The 23,061-nt window shown below is 37.7% G+C and overlaps 2 protein-coding genes and 1 pseudogene across 5 annotated transcripts in view; 1 reads left to right on the top strand and 2 right to left on the bottom strand.

The window, feature by feature from the left end:
* The window catches only part of LOC145486989 (protein sidekick-2-like), a 28,709-nt gene extending 18,733 nt beyond the window's left edge, over nucleotides 1-9,976 (top strand). Inside the window, exons 16-19 of one of the 2 annotated variants that reach the window (XM_081465707.1) lie at nucleotides 553-777; nucleotides 1,694-1,754; nucleotides 3,749-4,576; nucleotides 8,031-9,976. In XM_081465707.1, the coding sequence (XP_081321833.1) occupies nucleotides 553-777; nucleotides 1,694-1,754; nucleotides 3,749-4,576; nucleotides 8,031-8,700 (1,784 nt within the window). In that variant the 3' untranslated portion in view covers nucleotides 8,701-9,976. Of the gene's footprint in view, nucleotides 1-552; nucleotides 778-1,687; nucleotides 1,755-3,748; nucleotides 4,577-8,030 lie in introns of both variants that reach the window. The other variant, XM_081465698.1, reaches the window with a different exon arrangement.
* Nucleotides 9,977-10,042: 66 nt separating this feature from the next.
* LOC145487003 (substance-P receptor-like) lies at nucleotides 10,043-15,517 on the bottom strand. 2 transcript variants are annotated; one of them, XM_081465720.1, is made up of 3 exons: nucleotides 15,298-15,517; nucleotides 11,895-11,953; nucleotides 10,043-11,278 (listed from the first exon to the last, which is right to left on the bottom strand). In XM_081465720.1, the coding sequence occupies exons 2-3, from the start codon at nucleotides 11,935-11,937 to the stop codon at nucleotides 10,320-10,322; spliced, it is 1,002 nt and encodes a 333-aa protein (XP_081321846.1). In that variant the 5' UTR covers nucleotides 11,938-11,953; nucleotides 15,298-15,517; the 3' UTR covers nucleotides 10,043-10,319. The 2 variants fall into 2 exon arrangements, with proteins under 2 accessions (XP_081321846.1, XP_081321841.1); XM_081465715.1 differs by lacking the exon at nucleotides 15,298-15,517 and adding an exon at nucleotides 14,073-14,716.
* A 2,561-nt stretch (nucleotides 15,518-18,078) lies between these two features.
* On the bottom strand, nucleotides 18,079-22,159 carry LOC145482853 (substance-P receptor-like; annotated as a pseudogene). Its single transcript, XR_014048826.1, has 2 exons — nucleotides 22,077-22,159; nucleotides 18,079-19,771 (listed from the first exon to the last, which is right to left on the bottom strand). The product of XR_014048826.1 is annotated as a substance-P receptor-like (transcript).
* Between the last annotated feature and the right edge of the window lie 902 nt (nucleotides 22,160-23,061).

Raw genomic sequence — 23,061 nt, 5'->3', positions numbered from 1 at the left:
GACAGTGCAACTATGACTCCCAGATAGGCTTTGACAGGGAAAGCAGAATATTGCATCGTCCATTACATTCGTTAATAATAGTCATTAAAAGGCTCTACTTGTTCACTGTAATCACAGGAAATTTGCGATAAAGTGAACGAGACATACTGTCATACACATCTCAAGACAGGAGATGTTTCCTGAATAAAATCCAACCAGGAAACATAGAATGTAGGAGCACACATCTTCTGTGTAAAGTAATGGCCAAGCTCAAACATTGCATCTCACAATAAGATACCAAAGAGCATGAAAGCCGGAGCTATTAGTGGCAAACATCTTGTTTTCCTTCGAGTTATTACGTGTACATCATTACATTTTGTCATAGTGGTCGATGTGCTTTTCGACATCAAGCCTTCATCCTTCCGCGTAACGGTTCGATGCATGTCAACAGTTGTTTCGATAACAACGTGATAAACTTGGTGCAGGAAAACGATGTGTAACTTGCCGAAAGGACTTTTTGCTAGCATTTTTTAATTTCTAATGGTTATTGTTACGATCTTATGTTAAACGCAGGCCTTCTTCCTCCGTCAACTGCCGCGCCTACTGAACCGCAGACCACCCCCCCTGAGGAATCAAACACTACAACTGTGGTAGTCCGCGCCGGGACAGAGAAGAGAACAGGTGGACTGGGAGAGGACCAACTGGTCATTATCATCGTCTGCGTGGGACTTATAGTGCTGTTTCTTTTAATCGCGGCAGTGTATTTTCTAGGCTGTAGGCATTGGAGGGAACAAAAAGGTATGAAATGTTTCTTTGTGTTTAAGTAGTAGCCTCTCCTGAAAAACTTAAGACGGATTCCGCTCAAAGGTCGAGTAATAAGTGCAAAATTTATGTACTAAAAATCTACTCACAGCACAGTAACTTTTTGAATACTATTTAAAACATCCCACTGTAATTCATTTCTCTAGGTGACCTCGCGATTAAATCCCCGAGCATTCTCGAGAAAGTTAATGTCAAACCTCGTAAGAATGTTTATTGCGTGTTTTATGGTGCTGTCAACTAACGCGAAACGTCCGTTTTAATTGAAATATGGATATCTTCAAGTAAAATTTTCTTTCGCGAGGTCAGCTTGGGAGCTTAAGTCTTGACAAGGTTTACTTACCTTTATTCAAAATATTACCATGCTATGAGGTTTTTTTGGTAAATTTATTTTCGCCAGTATTGCTCGACTGTTCTGCGGAAATCATCTTAATGTAACAGCTGTATAAAAACGCAGAAAGACCATTTTGCCAGGGGAGGTTTTTTCAACAACCATTTCTTTTTTTCTTATGTTTGTGAACTTCGCAGGGGTAACAAAACTGAAGGATGACATATTTGATATTTGAAGACATGATTCAACTGGACGACTTTCAGTTTTAAGTTGCGACGTCGAATTCAAAATAGAGCTAGTTAGGACAGTTATATAACTACTAGAACGCAATATTGATAAAATGAAGCTTATTTAGTCTCAAAGAAACGCTGACTTCCTATTGATACAGTTTTTAACAGGAAGAAAAACAGGAAGAAAAACAGGAATAAAAACAGGAATAGAAACAGGAATAGAAACAGGAGTAAAGGGATTGTTTATGTTAAGGGAGATACTACATGCTTTTTCTTAGCAATGTTGTTTTGGAATATCTAAAAAAAAAAAATGGCCGATTCTTTTTAGCTGTAGCCGCGACGTACAAGAAATCAAAAAAGCGACGTGATTTCAGAAGTGGATATGAAATGGATAGGTGAGTTAACGATTCTTTACATCCTCTGACACCTGAGTTTCTTTTTCTTGGTCTCGGAGGATGGACTGGACAACGCCACAGTAATAAATTAAAGGAGCTACGTCATGGTTCGCGCATCTTGAAAACTTTAGTCCAAATTTTTCAAGCTCGTCGTTTGTAATCCGTGTTAATCTTCTCCATGCTTAACCATCCTTGTTCCTTTGCGGTTTAATATAATCTTTTTGGTGTTTTTCTATCTTAGTAAATTACTATTTTCAGGGTTCTTTCAATTGAAAGGTAATTTTGTACATGACAAAAGCATCTCTTAATACTGTGACGGAGCTCCTTTGAGTCCATAAATTACATTTGTCTCCAAGTCTCCAATCAGCCTTTTTTGATTTTCGTTTATTGTTTCCTCGCAAAAGAAGTTGCACTTTATAGTAGTAAAGCTTCCATGGCCTTTTGTTCCTCAGTAACAAGAAATGTAGACCATAGCCACATCTTGGTAACTTCCACATTCAGCATCTATTTCTTTCTCTTTTTTTTTTCATTGTATTGTCGTGCAGACAGGTGACATTAGTAAATGAGAATGTGTCAATTAACTACCAAATTCTTATGTACACGTAACGTTGTAGAAGATCTATAAAAGCTCTTTGGGAAATTGATATCTGTAGATTGGGAATTAGAGAGTTAACGCAAACGCTTTGACGCCTACCCAATACTTAAGACAATTTTGGGTGTCATAAGTCTTTAATTTTATCATCCCTTCCCGCTCTACAAAGGTAACGTTGAATTACTTAACTATAACTGCCCAGAAGATAATCCAATTGTACCTTGATACAGTAATCTTAAATGATAAAAGAAATCTTAAACCTTCACTTATTGTTCAGTTGTGTTCTCCTTACGGTAACCCGAATGACGTCACTAACATATTTTTTCATTGGTTGTAAAGTGCTTTAGGTGGCAACGGCCACTATAGGATCATGGGATCGTTCTCTGTTCCTCAGACAACGTAAACAGTAAAGGTAACTAGATGTATAAACTACTCGTCTTAAAATGCTAATCCTTAAGATTTTAAGAACCATTGATAGTAAACTTTTTTGTTTTATCAAGAGTGAGATGAGGGGAATCTTAAGAGAGATCGTTCCATAATCACAAGAAAAATGAAGATGTCTCAAAGAAACTAAACAATTGTAAAAGACAAAACTTGGCCAAACAAAATATTTTCGTTTTAAACGCCTATCGCGTGATTACTAAATAATTCGTTTGAATTAATGGTCGATTATCAATCTGTCAATCAATCAATCAATCAATCAATCAATCAATCAATCAATCAATCAATCAATCAACCAACCAACCAACCAATCAGTCAATCAATCAATCAATCGATCGATCGATCGATCGATTAAACCAATTAATTCATCAGTCAATCAGTCCATCGATTAATGTTAATGAAAACATGACGAGATAACATTCTAAGGGAAATATGTTGAATAAATCAGTTGCAACGATGCTTCTAAACGTTTTCAGAGGCCTGATAACTGAAAACCATAAAACTTATAAAGTAACTCAAAACTAAAGGAGGTCGTGTACAGAAAAATAACATAATGCAAGTTTCTGTTGAAGCATTTACACTAATATTTGAAAAGGAATTAAAGGTAATCTACGATAAAGTTTAAAACAAGGTTCGAAGGTAAAAAAAAGAAAACATATTAAATCAGAATTTACAATTAGATGATAAATACAAATGTAACTGTAGTCAGACCCCTTTTTTGAGTCCAGCGAATCGTCCGATAGTTGCGCTTGCAGAGAATTAAAACCGAGTTGCTCTGATAGGTTAGCTCCGGAAACGTGAAATGGTTACATGGAAAACGTCTCATGAAAGCCTCGCACAGCAGTTTATATTCAACCAATTCAATTCTCCAATTGAATAAACTTTCATTTCGACCGACTCAATCTTACAGAAGGTCCCCGTGCAGTTTAATATTTGCTATTTTTCTCTGTCCTTATTGCAGACCAGCGTATCCTGGTTTCCCAGCTGGCAGCGCGGTTCTTGAGGTGCAAGAGGAACCAAGTATAGCAGACTCTAACGTTTCGAGCGATTCGTTCGACTCTGATTGGAACAGCAGTGTAGCCTCGCCTTCACCAGTGAAGCCGAGCCACGAATACGCTGACCCAGAGAATCGTGGCTCTCCGCACGCATCAGGTCACGCTCCGTTGGCGAACCTTCGCAACAAAAAGGCTTCCATAGCTTCACAGGATAGCCAGTACGATCAACCGTATTCGAGTGTCGAGGAGCTGGGCGGAGGCTGTGCAACCTTCGGACCCCTCCCGCCAATTGCTTTCCGCTCCTCTCCTATCGAGGAACGAGACTCTGAATCGCCTGGGAGTCGCAAGTCTTTTACAAACAAGCTTTACAACCCGGCAAACGAGGAGGGAAGGGTTAATGTCGGAGAAGGGAGCAGAACTTCTGAAGGTTATCAGAATAGAGACATATCGGGGATGGAGAACAGTGGATATGATTCAGACGAGGAGCTCAATCAAAGTATTGGGGAATCCCTTGGTAAGAAGTCGAGTCCAAGCCCGGTACCGCCTAATCTTGAAGAATTGTACGCCAAAGTCGACAAAACCAAGAAGAAGACTTTTCGCAAGAAAGAGGTGACATCATCAAGTGACACTGAAAGCAACCAATCAACAACTCTGAACGATTCATTCGCAAAGCCGGACAAAAGCAAGAAAACATTTCGCAAGGTGTCCAGCGACCCACAGGGCAACCAAGTATCCAGACGAGCGCACGGGCCAAATCATGAACCTGTGGTCGTGTACGATGAAAGAACTAACTTGTAAGTTGAAGGGTTTAGTCATTCATTGGAAGTGAAATGGGAAAACCACAGTTGGCATTAATGCGAAATTGCATGGCAAAAGCTTGTTTCAAAGGGTTGCTTTTGACCCCAACCTCGTCCTTAGGGTCTTATTAGGCGCTCAAATTCAAGATGGCGCTCGCTGCAGTCAATATACGGTCGAAGTGGCGGCCATATTGGATTGAATGCCAGACTCCATGGCCGAGGTGGGAATCGTCCTCCAACATCGCGAAAATTTCCTTTTCTCTGCTTTTTTTTCTTCTGATTCAAATTTTATTGAAACGCATCTTACTATTGCTTTCTAGCCGACCGTTGGATGACAACCCTTTGCAATCATTTAGTTTGTTTTCAAAACTTGACCAATTGGTTCCTTTGAACTTTGAGATCCTTTACAGGAAAAAAATCCATCTTTCTGGGAAATCATTTAAAACCGTTTTGAATGTTTTCAATATTTCTTCCATTTCCTGCAATTCACACATCTCTTCCATCAGTTTTAGATCAGTTCATCAGTCATTATTCCTCTGCATACAACGTTCAAAATAGGAATTGAATGATAACTGAGAGTATGAAAAGTGAACGTCAACTCACGGGTTTTACTAAAACGAAAAATCTGACGAAGGATACAGGTACAAGCTGTTAATTGCATGATATTTGGAAACTTTGTTACAAATGATAAAAAATCATCTTTTTTAGTCACTTTTGAAGTCATTTTCAAGACTGGAAAAAGGGTTATTCATGCATGATTTTTTCCGCTAAGATATGACATTTATTTTTGTAACTCACAAAGTATTTTATTTCTTCTGAAGGTGTGTCATCGATACTGCAGTGCGAAAACCAATGTTATCTTATTTCTATAGCGTTCCTTTTTTGTGTGGATATCTGTAATGTTTGTTGAAAAAGCGGCCGACTTATCTATTTTTGAACTAAAAATCGAGAAAATAAAGTAAAAGCCAAAAGGTTATATTATACTTAAATTTAAGTTTTTATTTGAAATTACTTGACGTTACTTTAAAAAAAAATCAGCAATTCAGTGCTAACACTAAAGTGCATTGCTTTTTGAATATATTTTCATAATTTGGTGGTTTTGCCAAAAACATAATGAACCCTCGATATCAATTTTATTGCACAGTTGCACAATTTTATTGCGAATTTCCCGTTCTGTGCAAAACAGTTCTCGACTGAGTTATCTTACATTGGATATTATCGACTTTATAGGAGCGAAGTTTTTAATCAATAAACGTGTGTGGCTGAAGAGTTGTTTGCTTGACTTTATTATCCACCTCGTCACTGTGTTGTACATGTATTCCTTTGGTGCCATTTGTACGCATTCGTGTGTCATTTTTGTATACCAATTCATTTCTTCTTCAAATGCACATCAGCTTAAGTGTTGTGCGGCTTGCGAGGTACTTTTTCAAGCTTTCCATAGGTCCATTCCATGTTATTCTGAACACATTACTTCATCAATTTCACATGCATTGTGGAGGTTCACTAGTCATCTCCAATCATCACATTCATTTCACCTATGGATCTGACTTGAACCCACTATGTGCACCCTTTTTCTAATCAGGTACAGCATCGCTTTGTTTGTTACTTTCTGGAGCTGCTATGCGCTCAAATCGCGTTTAATCCACTGGAATTTATTTCCCTGTTTTCGCAAATGCCAACATTGCTTCCATTTGCATTCCCTATCTACACTGCATAATACTTTGACACTGTTTCTTTTGGCCAGTACAAACGTTTTCAAATCTTAGTTGGTATTGGACACTTTCACGAACTCCATTTTGGCGCCAGAACATTTCTAGCCCTTAAAAAATAGATCAGAAAATACAGGCTTGCACCCTGGAATATACCTGAGTATTTTTCTCTTTAAAATGATGGAAAATTGACAACAGGGTGTGTATTTGAACTGTAGGCCACGTGTGAGAATTAAGCACCAGATGAGAATGATAAACTTTCGCTTTTTTGATGGATTGATGCTCAATAGTTGCGTTTTGATAATCCCAAATTCGTAAAGTAGTCACGCACTACTGCAATAGACGAAAGTCTACCCTCTGTCCGACGGGCCGCTCCTAGCCTCATCCCACTGCGGTTGACCGGTTTCAACAAACGGCTGCGAGACGGAGCCAATTAACGTAAACAGAAACAAGATGCTTGTAGTTAGGACCTTTGTTTTTATTGTAAGGGCTGCTTGTTTACAACTGTGTTTATAAGTTGCCTTTTGTAACAAGGTCAATTAGTTGGTCCCTGTAGATTTCTCTAAATTGAAATTTTCATGATCTGCACATTGTTTTAAATCTCTTCTTCACCTTGTAATTTTGTCTTCGGTGTTTACACCTGACTGTAGTGATACAAAGCACTTGTCAGTTTATTATGCGGTTTATGATTGCTATTGTTTACAGTTAGGTATTTTGCAGAGGAGGTTGGACTTATTTAACCACTGGCATTAATTACAGGCTTAACCTCCCATGAGATCAACAGATTATGGTTGACTTATCAGTTAGTGTTGTTTTCTTAAGAAAAATGCATTAAGACTGTAATAACTTGTAAAGTGTTCTTGCACGAGGTGTTAATGTTATTTCCCTATCAGCCTTTTCAAAAACTGCACTTCTATTATCAGAGCAAGATTACACGTTTTTCATGTTAATTAAGTTTCGTTGTTGTCGAGCTCTTTTGAAATCATGGAATCATCGTAATTGATGTTGTAACTTACTGCTTTCATGCCTGGGCTTACTATGACGCTATACACCGCTCATATGAATTCACTGATTCCATTGGCAAGCTTTGAGTTTCTATCTTGTGGGAGATTTAAAATAATACGTTCTAAACTAAACTAAAATACGTACTAAAGAAGAATCGGTATTAGGCCCAATAATGAATATTGATTTACTCACTTAACATTTACGGCAATAATGCAGAAAAATAAAACGTAAGAAACTATGCTCGAGTCTAGTCTCTGAGAATTGCGAGAGGACGCGATTTTCATGCGGGAAGTTGCATAGCAACGGACGTTTCGAAGTTACTACGTTTCTAGTTATTTAGAGTCACGAATAGTGTTACTTCATAGATATTTGCAACAAGATGACTTGTTTGCCCGCCTGAAGCCCCACACAACCACCATCCACGAGTACATGCTGCGCTTTCCCCCCAAATAAAGAGCCTAAGAGGTCATGGGTTACATGCAACAGACAGGTCGATGACCATGAAAGTTCTGTGTCGGAAAAAAATGTTCCCTACCGGCGTTTTGTTAAAAATTGACATGATTTCTCACTTGTTTATTTTTTATTTTTTGTTAACTAGATAAAGAAAAACAATCTTCTCAGACAAGACAATAGCTGTATGATCATTTGAATCAACAAATTGATTCTCATTGAAAAATTAATCTTATTGTTCTGAAATGTATTGTTTTCCATTTCATTCCATTTTTGTGTTCATTTAGCAACGGCGAAGCTGAGCCCGATGACTCACACCCAGCAGCTGAAAAACACGATGCCAAGAGCGTTGGAGAAAGCACCTTCTCAAGCGACACGATCACGGTGTCCGACCTGAACAGCAGCGAAGCGACCGAGCCAGTCAAAAGTGAGGATTTAATCGACTGGAATCTCGAGCTTCCACAGGCGAACGATAACGAAGAGCTGCCCATTCAAGATCCTGTTCCGAGATCACCTTCTCCGTTCACGCTCCGGAATAAAAAGATCTCGTTGGGTTCTCAGGAAAGTTTGTACGACGAGCCTTATACCAATTTGGAGGAGATCGATGCTGGTACCACACCGGTTCCCGATTTCACCCCCGCCCCACCTCCAACGTTTGGATCTACCGTCGATGAAGCTCCTCCCGAGGAACAACCGAAACTTCTCCACGTCGCGCCGACAATTTCCCGATCGTCTTTTCCTAATGAGCCTTATGGAGTCGTGGATAAATCGGAAGAGGAAGCTGTTGTCATGGAGGTGAAGGAGATTGAAAATGATAAAGAAGCAGAAAATACCATCAATGATTTTGATGAAGTTCTAAACGGTCTTCTGGGTAACGAGTCCCCGAATGAACCTGGGGAGAGGCACAACTCGTTTTCTAGTTCCAACGCCTACGATTCCACCGTATTGATGTTCTAACTTTTAAGCGTTAATCATTTTCTTGCCGCTTAATTAAAGGAGTTTAGTCAAGGTATTTTGTGTTATTTTGGCCTCGTAAAAATTACCTTTAAATTAAAGGAAACCTGATAACAATACTTTACTAGGATAGAAAAACACGAAAGAGAAAATTTTAAACCATAAAGGAACAAGGATGGTTAAAGGATGGAGAAAATTAGTAAGGATTACAAACGACGAACTTGAAAAATTTAGGCTAAACTTTTCAAGATGGTACAAACCGTGACGTAGCTCCTTTAAGCTGGATACCACGTACATGTACTTTCGTGGAGTGGAGTGTTTGATTGGATATTACTGCTAACGCGTACTGTGTAGTTGTGAATACCATCCAAATTCCAGATTTAAAGACTATCAAGGGACTGATATTCCTTCAGCAGGATAACTCTATTGCCATAGTCCAGAGGGCGTTAAAACTTGAGGTACTTATACGTTAGGTATATCGAGTCAGTTTTTTAATAGTGAGTGTTGCCACCACTTATTTGAGTTCTCCCAAACTTTCACGACTGCTTCTACAGCTGGATAGGAACACAGAGAAATGTTCTTTTCTCTTTTAGAAGACAGAGAAAAAAATAGCATTATTCATTTTGATTATCAAAATATACAGTCTATTTTCTCGCACCTTATTTCGTTAAAAGCGTGTGGTAGGTTCTTCGTTTCTATCGAATGATGTGAAGTTTTAGTTCAAGTTTAATTTAGCATGTTCTTTCTTAGCGGAAGGAAATTGTAGAATAGATTAGATTTACTTGGGTCTACTTATTTGAACAGGTCATTTCAGTTATATTGGTGATTTGAGGAGCAAGTTTTCTTAGAGGTCTAGTGAATATTTGCGATGAAATGTCTCTTTCTTAATTTGTGTTTTACCAGTTAGTACCTTGACATGTCAGACCTATTCTGATGGAATTTCATTGTGCAATAAGCGTTGTAGTATTACAGTTTTTGCTATAGGGTTTATTTATAATAAGTGTTTCCGAAACATATTTGTGTATTTAATATTTATCTATGATTTTTTATTTTGTCCATGTCATCTTTTACTAGATTTTATTTGATACGAGGTCAACTAAGAAAGGATATTATGTGATTGCATAGTTTTAGGATTTAAAAGCTCTAGTTTGATTCTTTCAAAGCCCAGCAAATAGATTTATTTATTCCAAACTACCTACAGAAAGTATTGATCGCTCGTAGAATGATGTACTAAAAAATTGATTAGGAAAACAAATTAATAAACTTTCATGTATTTCTACGTCTCAAAGTATTCGAAAAGCCTATGCCCACCGTCCGCACGACCAATCAATCAATCAATCAATCAATCAATCAATCAATCAATCAATCAATCAATCAATCAATCAATCAATCCGTCATTCGGTCAGTCAATGAGTTAATCGTGGAGTTTAAAGGTTGGACAACTAGATTTGGTAAGCATTTGTAATTCAGAGTTAACACTACCCTTCTTGCTTTCTCGACTGAACGCAACGACATATGACTGTGAAATGTCGTTTAAGTTTGATTTTTAATACTTAAATAAGGCATACGAATCAAGGAATTGAACCAAGGAAAAAAAACATATATAGATCTGTGTAAGAATGCTATGTGCAGCACTTCGGCTTCTTGCAACATTTTCCAAATAGTACCTTTAACTCCAGCTTAAAATTACTGTTAAAAGAAAAGTAAATTAACGGATTTATCGCACTGTAAGCGTTTGACAACCAAACAACAAACTTAAGTGCAGGATACGGCAAACTGATCTTATGTAAGCTATACAAACCAACAAAAACATGAAATGGACACCAACAGAAAACAAACAAAACCACAACAACAATCATCATCCGGGAAACTTTCTTGGCTGTCTTCATCACTTCTACTTGTCTTTGGTCGTGATTGGTTCCTTCCCCTGGTGGATTACGTGACCATAAACGGTAAGACACGATCGAGTATAGGACAGTCATGGCCAGAAGAGGTACAAGAAAGTTAAGACGCAGTAAACACAGCGCTGTTATGTTCCCTGCATTCATCGTAACGTGCGAATAATCAATTACGCAGAAAACATATCTGCCGATGAACGCTAAGTGTGTCATAACTTCCATTCCAGCCGCTGACCCAATTGCCCAGATCCACAATCCCATAATAACAAGCCGGATATGACGTGTTATCGGAGAAGACTGCAAGGGCCGAGCTACCCCAAAATATCGGTCAATGGTAATTGCTGTCAGGGTCCATACGGAACAAAACGGTGGCAAAAAATATACCCAAACGGCGACCCTACAGGTCACCAGGCCGTTCATTCCACCAAACCACTCTTTGAAAAAGAGGGAATCACTAAACATGGCTGTCATGCTGGTCAACGTAGCAATCAAGTCTGCACATGCTTGATTGAGTATAAGACGATTGGTTGCTGTCTTCAAAAAGTGTTTCGTACGTATGATATGAATGAGCAGAGAGTTGCCTACCAATGACGTCAACATGAGAAGGAGGTAGCCTAAGTATAGAATGCCCATTTCCACTGTCAGCCGTGACGTTAACGTTAAGGATCGGGTAGTGCTGTCGCCTAAAATTGATATAGAGATACGAGCAGGTGTTTAGTGATATGAGAGTTTATGGTGTAAAGTACAATCTCTTCTATTTCATCGTAATGCCAATGGAAGACGTCCAGTGTGTACATAAGCACACCCACTTCTCTCACCCACTGGTGACTCTTTCAACTACATGCTTTGAAGATCATGAAAGAAGGAAAAAGCCCAAAACAGATAACTGAAGCACACTGGCCAATTGAGATAATAAAGTTGGCAAGAGGAGATGAAGGGTGATTATATTTAATCTCTCATATTGGCATTATTCTCAAGTTAATCCCTCTGAAGTTATTTTTGAATATGGTATCCTGTCATCCTGTGGGTAATGTTACCACATGTACAAGCATCGCTTGGATGTTTTTGTGAAGGACGAAAACGATATAATTTGCTTCACAGGGCTGGCTATTTCAAGACCCTTTTATAATTTCGTAAGAAAGAAGTGGTCTAAAACAACTTCGAATGGATTAACATAGAAATACGGCATATATGGGCGACTAACTCTCCAACTTTCCACTCTCTCTCAGATGTGACCAATTCAAAATTTTTTGTCTGCCTTCTTTTCGAACAAAATGCAAAGGAACGTAAGATGAGTACTTTGATTGTCCAAGTCCTCGGTGATGTTGGTCGGAATCTCCATAATTCATAAATCCTTACTAGAAAAAAAACATACAAAATCTGACGTTAAAAATCTCACTTGCAAGAAAATGGTATTTATGTTGCCGCTTTTATAATTAAGGCAAGGGATTCAAACGGGTAAAAGGGTGCTGATGGTACAACAATCTGACACGGAGATCGAGTTCAAGCCCTTTAAAACATTAGATTCGCAGATACTGTTGAATAGATTTAAATGAAATTTGAAAAATTAGTTGGATATTCATTAACCCTAAAGTAATTGCAATAAAATCAAACTAGATAGGAAAAACAATCAAGCCAAAAGGAAACAGATAGCCGAAGCAGACATAACTGCGAGGACGGAAGGTTCGTAATCTTTAAGATCACGATGACATTCAAACAGACCGCCGTATAATTTCGATGATTAGTTGTTTTTAATCTCCTAATTTTTTTTCACCGCTTTTTCACGGAGACGAGATTCTCATTGACTGTACTTAGATCGTAGGCACTCCAGCCTTAATAAGGCTAGCAAGAAGTCGAACTGACAAATAATCGTCAAGTCATTATGCACGCTATTCAAACCGACGACTGGAGCTTTTGAAGCTAGCAATAACTTCGAAAACTTATAACTTTAGAAGCCTTAGACCAATGAAGTCCACATTTGTGAATTTGTTATCTGAGAATCATTTGGTATGACATGTTTTGGATCCAGGATGCTGGTGTTTCAGTGGCAACCATATTTTGATAGGCATGTTATTCAAATGTTGGATTTTGTTGTTTTCAATGTTTTCAACCTCGTAGGCTTTTAACTTCAAAAACATTAGAGCACCGAACTCCAAATTCGCGAGTTTTCCTAAAATTTATCTGGGAACCATTTGGTATGACATGTTATCTACATCTATACTTAGTTAAGACGGCAAAAATCGTGAGATATCACATCAACTGTAAAAATATGAATAAAAATCAGTCAAGGATCTTACTGTTTTCAGGGTTATTATATTTTGACGGTCATGTTATTGAAATATTGTATTTTGTTTTTTTCTTTTGAAATAGAATCTCGCGTGTAGTAACTTTCATTTTTTTTTTTTTTACTTATTTTGTACTGTCGTTGTGGGTTTGACGATATTTGAGCCATCTTTTCGCGACTTTCGAACGTTTTGTAAAAATCGACAAATCCAAGATGGCGGATCTAAGATGGTGGCTGTTCAGAAATGATGGCGTCAACTCAAACGAAGATGTTAGGGAATGCGGTATTTTGCAGTTGGTTAAAATAGTCGCACCCTGGCTTGAGAGGTCGACAAATTTTTCTGAGAAAGTGGACTTAGGCAGACGAACTGCAATTTAGTCTTGCATGAGGTTTGCATTTCTGTCTTGTTTATGCTAGTTCTATTTGCAATTGCATGGTTGTTATGAAACCTCTACTTCAGCGACAGCTGTTAAAGACATTGATGCTAACTCACGGGTATAAACAGCAGATGTAAATTTTAGAAGAAAGCTAAAAACGTTGGCCCAAATTATAAAATGTGAGCAAGGTTTCAAAACCGCACGTTGGTTTGTCATTATGAAAATGAAAGAATGTTAAATGCAACCCATGGATTTAATTTTAAAAGGAAACCTGAATGATTTTTCTGAATACATGGTTAGTAAGCGGATCTATCAGTAAGGTTCCTATAAAAAATAAAAATTTTATCATGGTGATAAATGACCTTCGTTGATCCATTATATTTATACGCTAGGAAGAAGGGAACACACAGAACACAAATTGCACGTTACAGGGAATCCAGTATTCGCTGAGTGCAAACGTTTCGCACGCGCGGAATGATAGACCCACCAACCTTTAGAATTTTCGTAGTTTTGGCAAAAAAATTATGCGTTGTCGTACCTCAGATGAGAGACCCAGCCTGCGTTGCTATATAAGTTAAACCGATACCTATTTTGTAGTAAATGCAGGATTAAACTCCCTGACGAATAGCCAAATACATTGACGCCCCTTTGGCTTTGTGTTGACGAAGTCTTAGACTCGGATTTAATTAAAAAAAAGCATAGGTCTTAGACACTGATCTATCTGCATGTTTGACACGCCTGGAGAGTGAAGGAGTTACCCGGCTACACTATTCAGCTCCTTCGCGTCTTCTACCTCATAAACTTAAATGAACTCACCTTGGCTCTTTCTTCGACAATCGGCCGCTTACTGATTCTGAAAAGTTCGCCTTTCGCTAACAAATATTATCATAAACCGTCCTCCCTCTAACTGTGTTGTCTGTGAACTTACATCTATTAATTAATGCGCGTCTTCCAGCTAATTGCTTTCTGAGATCAGCGACTAACCTTAATTTAGGGTGCCGTATGGTTTTATGTCATAAGGCTCACATCATTTTACTTACGTCCAAGATCCTTTCGGAAGTAACTTCACTGGAACATATTAATACATCACGTCGGTCATACTCTAATTAAGTTGCTTAAATAATTAAAAAGAAAGCTTTTCGTTTCCAGGAGATTTTGAGCTGGGAGAAACAACGATTGTTCCATCTAGCTTAATAATGTGCGATTCCATAAAGCGAAAAAACGTCTAAGAATTTGCAATATTTCACACGCAATGTGTTCGCGTAGATTTTCAACATCCTGACGAAAAGTACGTGCGGTGTGCAGGGCATCCGAACATCAATTTAATAAAATTATTCACATTGTCACGTTGGTAATATAGCACACAGCACGTACATTGCGGCCATGTTATCTGTCTGTTTGATAAAGTGATATTAATTTAAGATTTATGTAAACATTGCACTTTGAGGGGTTCACGTTATAATCATACCCAAATCATACCCTATTCCAGATCAAATTGTCAATTTCCTTAAAAACCGAACAACAACATTGTTAGATCACAGTGACAAAAGAAAACTTCGCATTCCTTATTTTAGTGGTACAAAAAAATCTGTCTTTGAATTAACATAAAAGAGGATATCACTCCTGCGAAATGAATACGAATATTAACATTAAATGATAGTGATATGATCAAGGATGTTTTTTTGGCCACCGACAAAATCATTAAAAACATTTCTGCTTGTTGGGAAAAATTCATTTGATTGACTCTCCGTAAACCTTTTCAGGTCGATAGATATACAAAATTTTTGGAGCTAAATTTTGAAGACGAAGAAGAACACAAATCTTTTTGGTTAGCAGAAGCGAAAATAGCTGAAAGCTTTCTCCCTTGAATAAAACTTACCTCGCCTGATCGTATTGATTCTAATCTAGTTTTACTCGTGAACAGACTTAACACATTCACTGCGTCGTCACAAGAGTAGTTATCATTACGTGTTACGGTTTCTTTACATGGAAATAAAAACTGCCTCATGCATCGTTAGTATTCCCCCTACGTTTGACTTACCTTAAATTTTAATCGTTGCAAGCAAATCGGTTAAGGTTGGTTGAAATTCAGCCAGAATCTTTAATCAGTAGTTATGTTTCGTGTGGGTTAATTTGCTTTTAGGCAGACACCTGCTGCTCTGACAATAGAGATTAATTTACCGATATAATTTAACCAGCTAAGAAAGCGAAAACCAAACATTGCTTTCATTTTGTACACTTTACACTCAACCTAAAAGCAGCCTCCCATGAAGGTTGTGTGGAACCATTAGCTTTCACTTCGACATCTATCTGATGTAGGAAATTGATTGTTTGTCAATACGTTACCAGTAAAGAAATTTCAATGACATGGATATCTTAAGGACATTTGTACCTTTCTTTTTTTAACTCCCTAGGCAGCGCAAAAAACAAGAACTCGCCAAGTTACAACTTAACTCACCCTTTGCTTCCTTTCAATTCCCTTGCATTTTGGGCAAGATTTCTCGGCGATTTCTTAAGAATGATACCAATAATATTTCTCATCATGAACAAAACAAGCTAAATCATGAATGTATTTATTACAGTGGCTTCTTAAAATATGAGCTGATAGATTAATGCTTACTCCGTGCGCGCCATTAATTTAAGCATAGTTTGCTTTGTCTGAGCGATTCCGCGAAAGATCAGCCAAAGAGATGAAGAAAAAGTATTTCTGTCTTTAGTAAAGAGTTATTTTATTTTGTATAATTGTTTGAAAAAGCGATTCGCCAAACCTTTTCTTGATAGTTTTTGCACCCTTAAATTTTTCAATTTTGGAATTTTTTTGGCATTCCTAAAAAATTCAGTCTTAAATTTCAAGATCGAGGATCCAAGGAAAAATACAGTTAAAAGTTATAAGATCGTTTTGCAGGAACATGGCGTCATGATTGGCACATAAAATGTCTATTTTACGGACCTCTTTGAGGATACATGGGCAAGGGGGCCAGTTTATTGTAGTCTTAAATAAAAATAAATCATTCGGCATAAGAAGATTACATTGAAGCGACGTGAATAGACCACAGTTTTCTCGGTATTGGACTGGAACTGGCTTGCAACTGAGGCTAATGCGCGGAGTCTTTTCAAATGTAAATAGCATTTATCTCTTTTTGATGATATTCCCCCGCACGAGCCTCCGTTGCAAGCTAGTTCCAGTCCACTACCGGCCGAGAATACAAATATGGTGTATTGAACGATGCTTCTTACTCTATAATGCGGGGAGTCTTTTCAAATGTAAATAAAATATATCTCTTTTCAATGATATTGTCCCGCATGAGCCTCCATTGCAAGTCACTACCGACCCGAGAATTCACATTTTACTAACGCAACTTGTTATAAAATCCTTCAATGTCGAGTTGTTCCTGTTGAATCAGTGAAAGATGTAGCTGGAAATATATCGATTGCCGGATAATATGTCTAATGTTGATATATCTAAGTTTTCACACTGTTGTGAATATATTTAACATACAGTGTAAATAAGACGCGATTGATGGGTTCTCTGATAGTGAGGTTTACTAAACTGTTCAAGACATTTTGCCATCATTAAGAAGTGTGTTATTACAACAAAAGGTAAAAAGTAAATAAAATACAATAATTAAATAATTACGTAATTCAGATATCAAACCTTTGATCTGAGTAATTCGGATATCAGACCTTTGATCAGATATTTGGTAAAAAGTATCCCTGTACGGCTGGTATTAAAACTTCAAATTTGTATTCGGTTTGGAACAGAATTAGCTGAGAAATTAACAAGTATGTGTGATTTGCGCATACAATCCCTGCAATAGCGTTCCTATCTGGGAACTAAAAGCGGATTGGCATTGACCCATCTTAACAAGACTAATGCCTTAACAATTAAGTTAGTTAACAGCAAGTTAGAAGGGGGGATCACCCATTCGCGCTTGGATGGATTTTGCACAGTCAGTCAGTGCAGTGATTCGATTACTAACTGATTAGAATTTAGTAATTAACCAAAACACCTCCAGGGACTTCACCTCAGTATTCTAAGGCCTACCAGAGTAGGTTAGAGTAAGAATAAATGAACCAAGACAAAAAACCCTGAGAAAAACAAAAATATATGAAAGAAAGCATAAAAATTATCAAGACTTGGATTATTGGATTTTTTTGTGCCTATAGATAAATAATTACACAAACAATATATAAAATAAATAAAACTATAGAAGTTTAATAACGAGTGAACAGCTCATACAAGGAAATCCCTCTTACTTAAATTAATGTTTTTCTAGCGTAGTATCTGCTGACAAGTGTGCACCTCTTAACAAGAAATGTGAATTATACCCAAAATATAATGACCTGACGAGAAACTAATACACCCGGCCATGATCAGAAGCGGGATCATTCTAGCCGCCCAATTGAACGACTTTTTTTTAACCTTTCGACCATCCTCTAACCTGCGAACTTTGATAACCGCCTCGTGCATGATCGTTCTTTCTTAAAGTTTGTACCTCAAACCGATGTGAATGTGATATTGCCTAAATTAAAATCTCAGTGAAAATTGGGCTCACTGAATTAATTAAGTTTAAGTTTAAGTTTAATAATACTTTGTCATGCTAGCACAAGTAAATAAATCACAGAAATTACAAAAAGTACACGACTGGAGAATAATTGGGGGAAACTAAATTCCCATACAAAGAATATTCTCCAATGTTAAACATTCTAAAAAAATTAAGCAGTGAAACTTAAAATTTAAGTGCGGCCCAAAACTAGCTTAATTGAATTGCATACTAAAATTGACACTAAAAATTATGAAATAAGGTTTAAATACGGCGCAAAGCTAACCTAGTTAACCTAATTAGTACATAGCCAAATGTTGAAGATAAATAATAAAGAACGAAATCAACGACGATTTAATAATCGGAACTTACATGTAGCGAGGGAAAAAGGGAGAACAACTCGAAAGATCAAGTCTCCGTTGCTCAGTCTCAGCCTCAAACCGGGCTGTGATTCGATCACTAACTAATTAGAATTTTGAAATGATACAAATCAACGGCATGGAGTTAAGCTAAGTGTTGGAGTCAACAGCTGCTACACTTTTATTTAAGACTGACTTTCATGATATCATCTACCCATATGACTACCATAAAGACTAATTAGTTAAATAAAGCCTACTGAAGCAAGCATAAAGAAAAGTAGAACGATTGGTTTCTTGCCAGCTTAGCCAGCCAGCCGGTCAGTCAGTCAGTCAATCAGTCAGTCAGTCAGTCAGTTAGTCAGTCAGCCAGCCAGCCAGTCAGTCAGTCAGTCAGTCAGTCAGTCAGTCAGTCAGTCCGTCCGTCCGTCCGTCCATCCATCCATCCATCCATCAATCAAACAGTCAGTCGGACGGTCAGTCATTCACTCACTCAATTAATTCACTCAATCTCTCGTTGAGTGAAAAAAAGGACAACTGGATAGGACAAGCATATGCAAAAGCCATGCCTGTAAAATTGCGTTTAACTTTGACTTTTTGATACTTCAATAGGACACACGAACTAAGGAATTTGACAACAAAATTGCTAAAAGCAGGCTCTCTATGTGCAGCACTTCGGCCTTCTGCAACATTTTCCAAATATGACCTTTATCTCCTGCTTAAAATTACTGTTGAAATAAAAGTAAACAAACGGATTTACTGCACTGTAAGCGTTTGACAACCAAACTATAAACTTAAGTGCAGGGTACGGCAAACTAATCTTATGCAAGCAATATAAACCAACAAAAACATGAAATGGACACCAACACAAAACAAACAAAACCACAACAGCAATCATCATCTGGGAAACTTTTTTAGCTGTCTTCATCACTTCTATTTGTCTTTGGTCGCGATTGGTTCCTTCCCCTGGTGGATCACGTGACCATAAACGGACACTCACGATTGAATATAGCACAGTCATGGCCAGAAGAGGTACAAGAAAGTTAAGAAGCAGTAAACACAGTGCCGTTACGTTCCATGCATTCATCGCAACGTGTGAATAATCAATGAGGCAGATAAAATGTCCTTCGAGGAACACTATTTTTGCCATAATTTTCATTCCAGCCGCTGACCCAATCGCCCAGATCCACAATCCCATAATAACAAGCCGAATATGAAGTGATATCGGAGAAGACTGCAAGGGCCGAGTTACCCCAAAATATCGGTCAATGGCAATTGCTGTCGGGGTCCATACGGAACAAAACGTTGGCAGAAAAAACACCCACACTGCGAACTTACAAGTCACCAGGCCTTCCTTTCCACCAAACCACTCTCTGTGAAATAGGGAATCACTAAACATGGCGCGCATGCTTGTCAGCGTTGCAATCTGCACAAGCTTGATTGAGTATGAGATGACTGGTTGCTGTCTTCAAGAATTGTCTTGTACGTATGATGTGAATGAGCACAGAGTTGCTTGCCAATGACGTCAATATGAGAAGGATATAGGCTATGCATAGAGCGGGTAATGCAACTGTAATCATTGACGCTAACGTTAATAGACGAGTAGTGTGTTTCCCTGGAATTGATATAGGGATGTTAGTTTTTAGCAACATGGGAGTTTGGGGTGTAAATCATATTTGGTTGCGTTTCAAGACAAACTCCTTAGGCCTGTAAGTCAGTTATAGAATTAATCCCTTAGAGCAGGTTTCAATTGAGTGCCGTAAAACCAAAACCAAACCAATTACTTACTAATTAAACTACTCCGTCAATCTCAAACCTTAGTAAAACCAAAATCAAAACCAAAATCAATGTAATTGCCTGATTACTTTCGACACTCGATTGAAAATCGCTCTATGTGGGCAACAGCAACACGTATTTTACGTGGGACTCCAAGGTGGGACTCAAACGTGGAAAACCATTTGTTCCGCATTATTTTTCAGATTAATTTTGGATATGGTATCTTGTACTCTCGCAGATAATGTTACTTCCTTCGTAGCCGGGCTGTTTTTGAAAGCCACTTGGCTTTCATGTAATTTTGCCAGGGTGGCTATCTTAAGACCCTTCTGGGGTTTCGGAAGCCAGGGGTAGTTTAAAAATAATTTGAAGGAGAACAATTAAAAATAAGGCCTGTATTCACTCTTAATTTTCATCATCCCTCCCAAATGTCACCAATTCAAAATATTTTCCTATTTTCCTTTTCTTCAATGTGAGAGGTAGCTTTAAATAATACCTTAATTTTACAAGTTGTCGGTGAAGTTGGTGACAGTCTCCATAATTCATGAAACGTGACAAAGAAAAGATATCAAACAAAACTTGACGTAACATATCTTTCTTAGAACATAACAGAAATAGTTACGTAGCTCCTGTTATAAGGCTAAGGATCCAAAATAGCTCAGAGGCGCGGCTAATGGAGAAATGTGAAATTGAATTTAACACATATTTTCAAGTCCCAACCCTTTGCTTCATAGCTACCGGCAAGGGGCAAATTGATAATAACATTGAGTGACGGAACATTCGTAGTTTTCATGCTGATCGATGTATAATTTCGATGATTTGTTTATTCAAGTTCTTTTTCCTTATCCTGCTTTGTTTTTCATCCCTTCTAAGGGGAGACAAGATCCTCATTGACTAAACTCAGATCATAGGAGCGGGTAAATACGGCGGGCAAAAAGGCAAGGACAAATAGCCGTCAAGTCACTAAAAGCCATATTCAGCACCATGTGATCAGTGAAGGATCTTGATGTTTCCATGGCAACCATATTATGACAAACTTTTGCAAATTTTGAATTTAAGTTTCTGTTTTTAATGAAAATGCTTTCACTTCTTATAGTAACTCTTACATGCTTGCTTATTTGAGCTTTCTTCATCGGTTTTGATCATTTTTGAGCAATTGTCGGAGGTATTCTAACTTTTTGTAACAATCTTAAAGTCCTAAATGAATCTAAGCTGGCGGATTCAAGATGGCGGCTGTTCGGAATGGTGGCGTCATTTCTACCGAAGCTGTCAGTGAATATGTAGAGGTACCGCATCTTGATTAAATACAGCTGCACTCTTGAAATGTGGACAAACGTTTCTGAGAAATTAAGTGGACTTCAGAAGAAAAGCAGCAATGTTGTCCTTGCGCTACATTGGCTTACGATTGTCTTTTATTAATGCTAGTTTCATTTCCGACTGGTTGTTTTTTCCCCTGCTAAAACGATTAGCTTCACCGACATCTTTGCAAGTAAGTACTGACAGCTACCAGGCATAAATTTTAGAAAAAATTAAAACCTGGATGATTTTCTTTCTTGAATACATGGGATTTGGGCATGCAGCCGGCAGTAGCTATCTTTAAAGTTGCTAAAACACATATATTTTTTTCACTGTAACAAAATGACCTTAACTGATCGATTATGTCTATTCGCTAGTCAGGACAAAAACTGGGCGTTCCAGGAAATCACTGAGTTTTCGCCAAGTGTGAAAGTTTTTTATACTCAGATGATCATGAAGTCCCCAATATTTTGTATTTCCACAGTTTTAGCCAATTTGTCACGCGCTATCATAACTAAGAGATCCAGATAGGCTCAGTTTCCACCCAAGGCTGGGAATTGAGCGAAACATCCAGACAGAGTTGTTACTAAATCGATGCGAATTTTCTAGTAAGTGCGAGATAAAAAACTTTACGAAGCACCAAATACAATGAATCGCTTCTGCTTTGCGCTGACGAAATCTTAAGCTCGGATCTGAATAAAGAAGCATAAGTCTTGGACACCGAAAATTAGTCATTGATGTCTCCGCGTGATTGACCAGCCTAGAGAGTCAAAGAGTTACCCGGCTACACTACTCAGCTCTTGGTTATAAAATAACTGCATTTTCCACCTTACAAACTCAGATGAACTCACCTTGGTCCTTACTTCAACAATTGGCCACTTGTCTGATTCTGAAAAGCTTACACCTTGTTCTAACAACAAGTATCAGAGAGAGTCTCCCCTCATGTCTGTGATCTTGCTTTAAATTGTTTCAACTAACACATCTCGAGCAGCATTTTGCTTTTTAACGTTGGTGACTAACCCTTATTTATGTTGCCTTGGTTTTATGTCATACGGCTTACAAAAAATTTACTTAAGCTCAAGATTCTTTCGGAAATGAATTCAGTGAACCTATTACTCTAATTTGGTTGTGTAAATAATTTAAAAGGAAGTTTTTGTTTCCAGGAGATTTCTAGCTAGGAAATAAAAGAAATGTTCCATTAGGCTTAATAATATGCGATTTCATGAAGCGAAAAAGCGTCTAAGAATTTCAGGCAATATTTTGCACGAAATTTACTAACTTGGATTTTTCAAACCATGACGGTTGCCGATGGTACTGGCTCGAAATCTTTGATTCTAATTTTACTTGTAAATTAATTGCACATTGCGTCACAAGATTAGTTACCATCAAGTGTTACGGCTTCTTTACAAAGTAATGTGGATTGCCTTATATATTATTATTATTATTATTATTATTATTATTATTATTATTATTATTATTCAGTGTATTTTTGACCCACCTTACATTTTCAACGTCGCAAGAAAATCAGTTAAAAGTTGGTTAAAATATTTAGCCAGGGCCTTCAATCAAAAGTTATGTTTCGTTTGGGTTAATTTGCTCTTAGACAGACACCTGCTGTTCTGGCAACAGAGCTTAAATTCCCAATATAATTAAGCCAGATAAAAATACCAAAGCATGATTTTTCTGTACTTTAATCTCAACCGAAAAGCGGCCTTCTATGAAGGTTGTCTAGAGCACTTTGCTTTCTTTTCGGCATCTGACTGATGTTGTAAATTGATTGTTTGACAATACCGGAATGAAGCACTTCCAAGTGCCATGGCTATTTTAAGGACATTT

Source organism: Orbicella franksi, chromosome 1 (genome assembly GCF_964199315.1).
Source record: "Orbicella franksi chromosome 1, jaOrbFran1.1, whole genome shotgun sequence".
Lineage (NCBI taxonomy): Eukaryota > Metazoa > Cnidaria > Anthozoa > Scleractinia > Merulinidae > Orbicella > Orbicella franksi.
This window is presented reverse-complemented; position numbering and strand designations above follow the sequence as displayed.

Excerpts from the sequence above, each read along its gene's own strand:
- LOC145487003 (XM_081465720.1), bottom strand. The coding sequence starts at position 11,937 with ATGGAGATTCCGACCAACATCACCGAGGACTTGGACAATCAAA. Across the intron at positions 11,279-11,894 it reads CGAGGACTTGGACAATCAAA|GCGACAGCACTACCCGATCC; the intron begins GTACTCATCTTA and ends TATCAATTTTAG.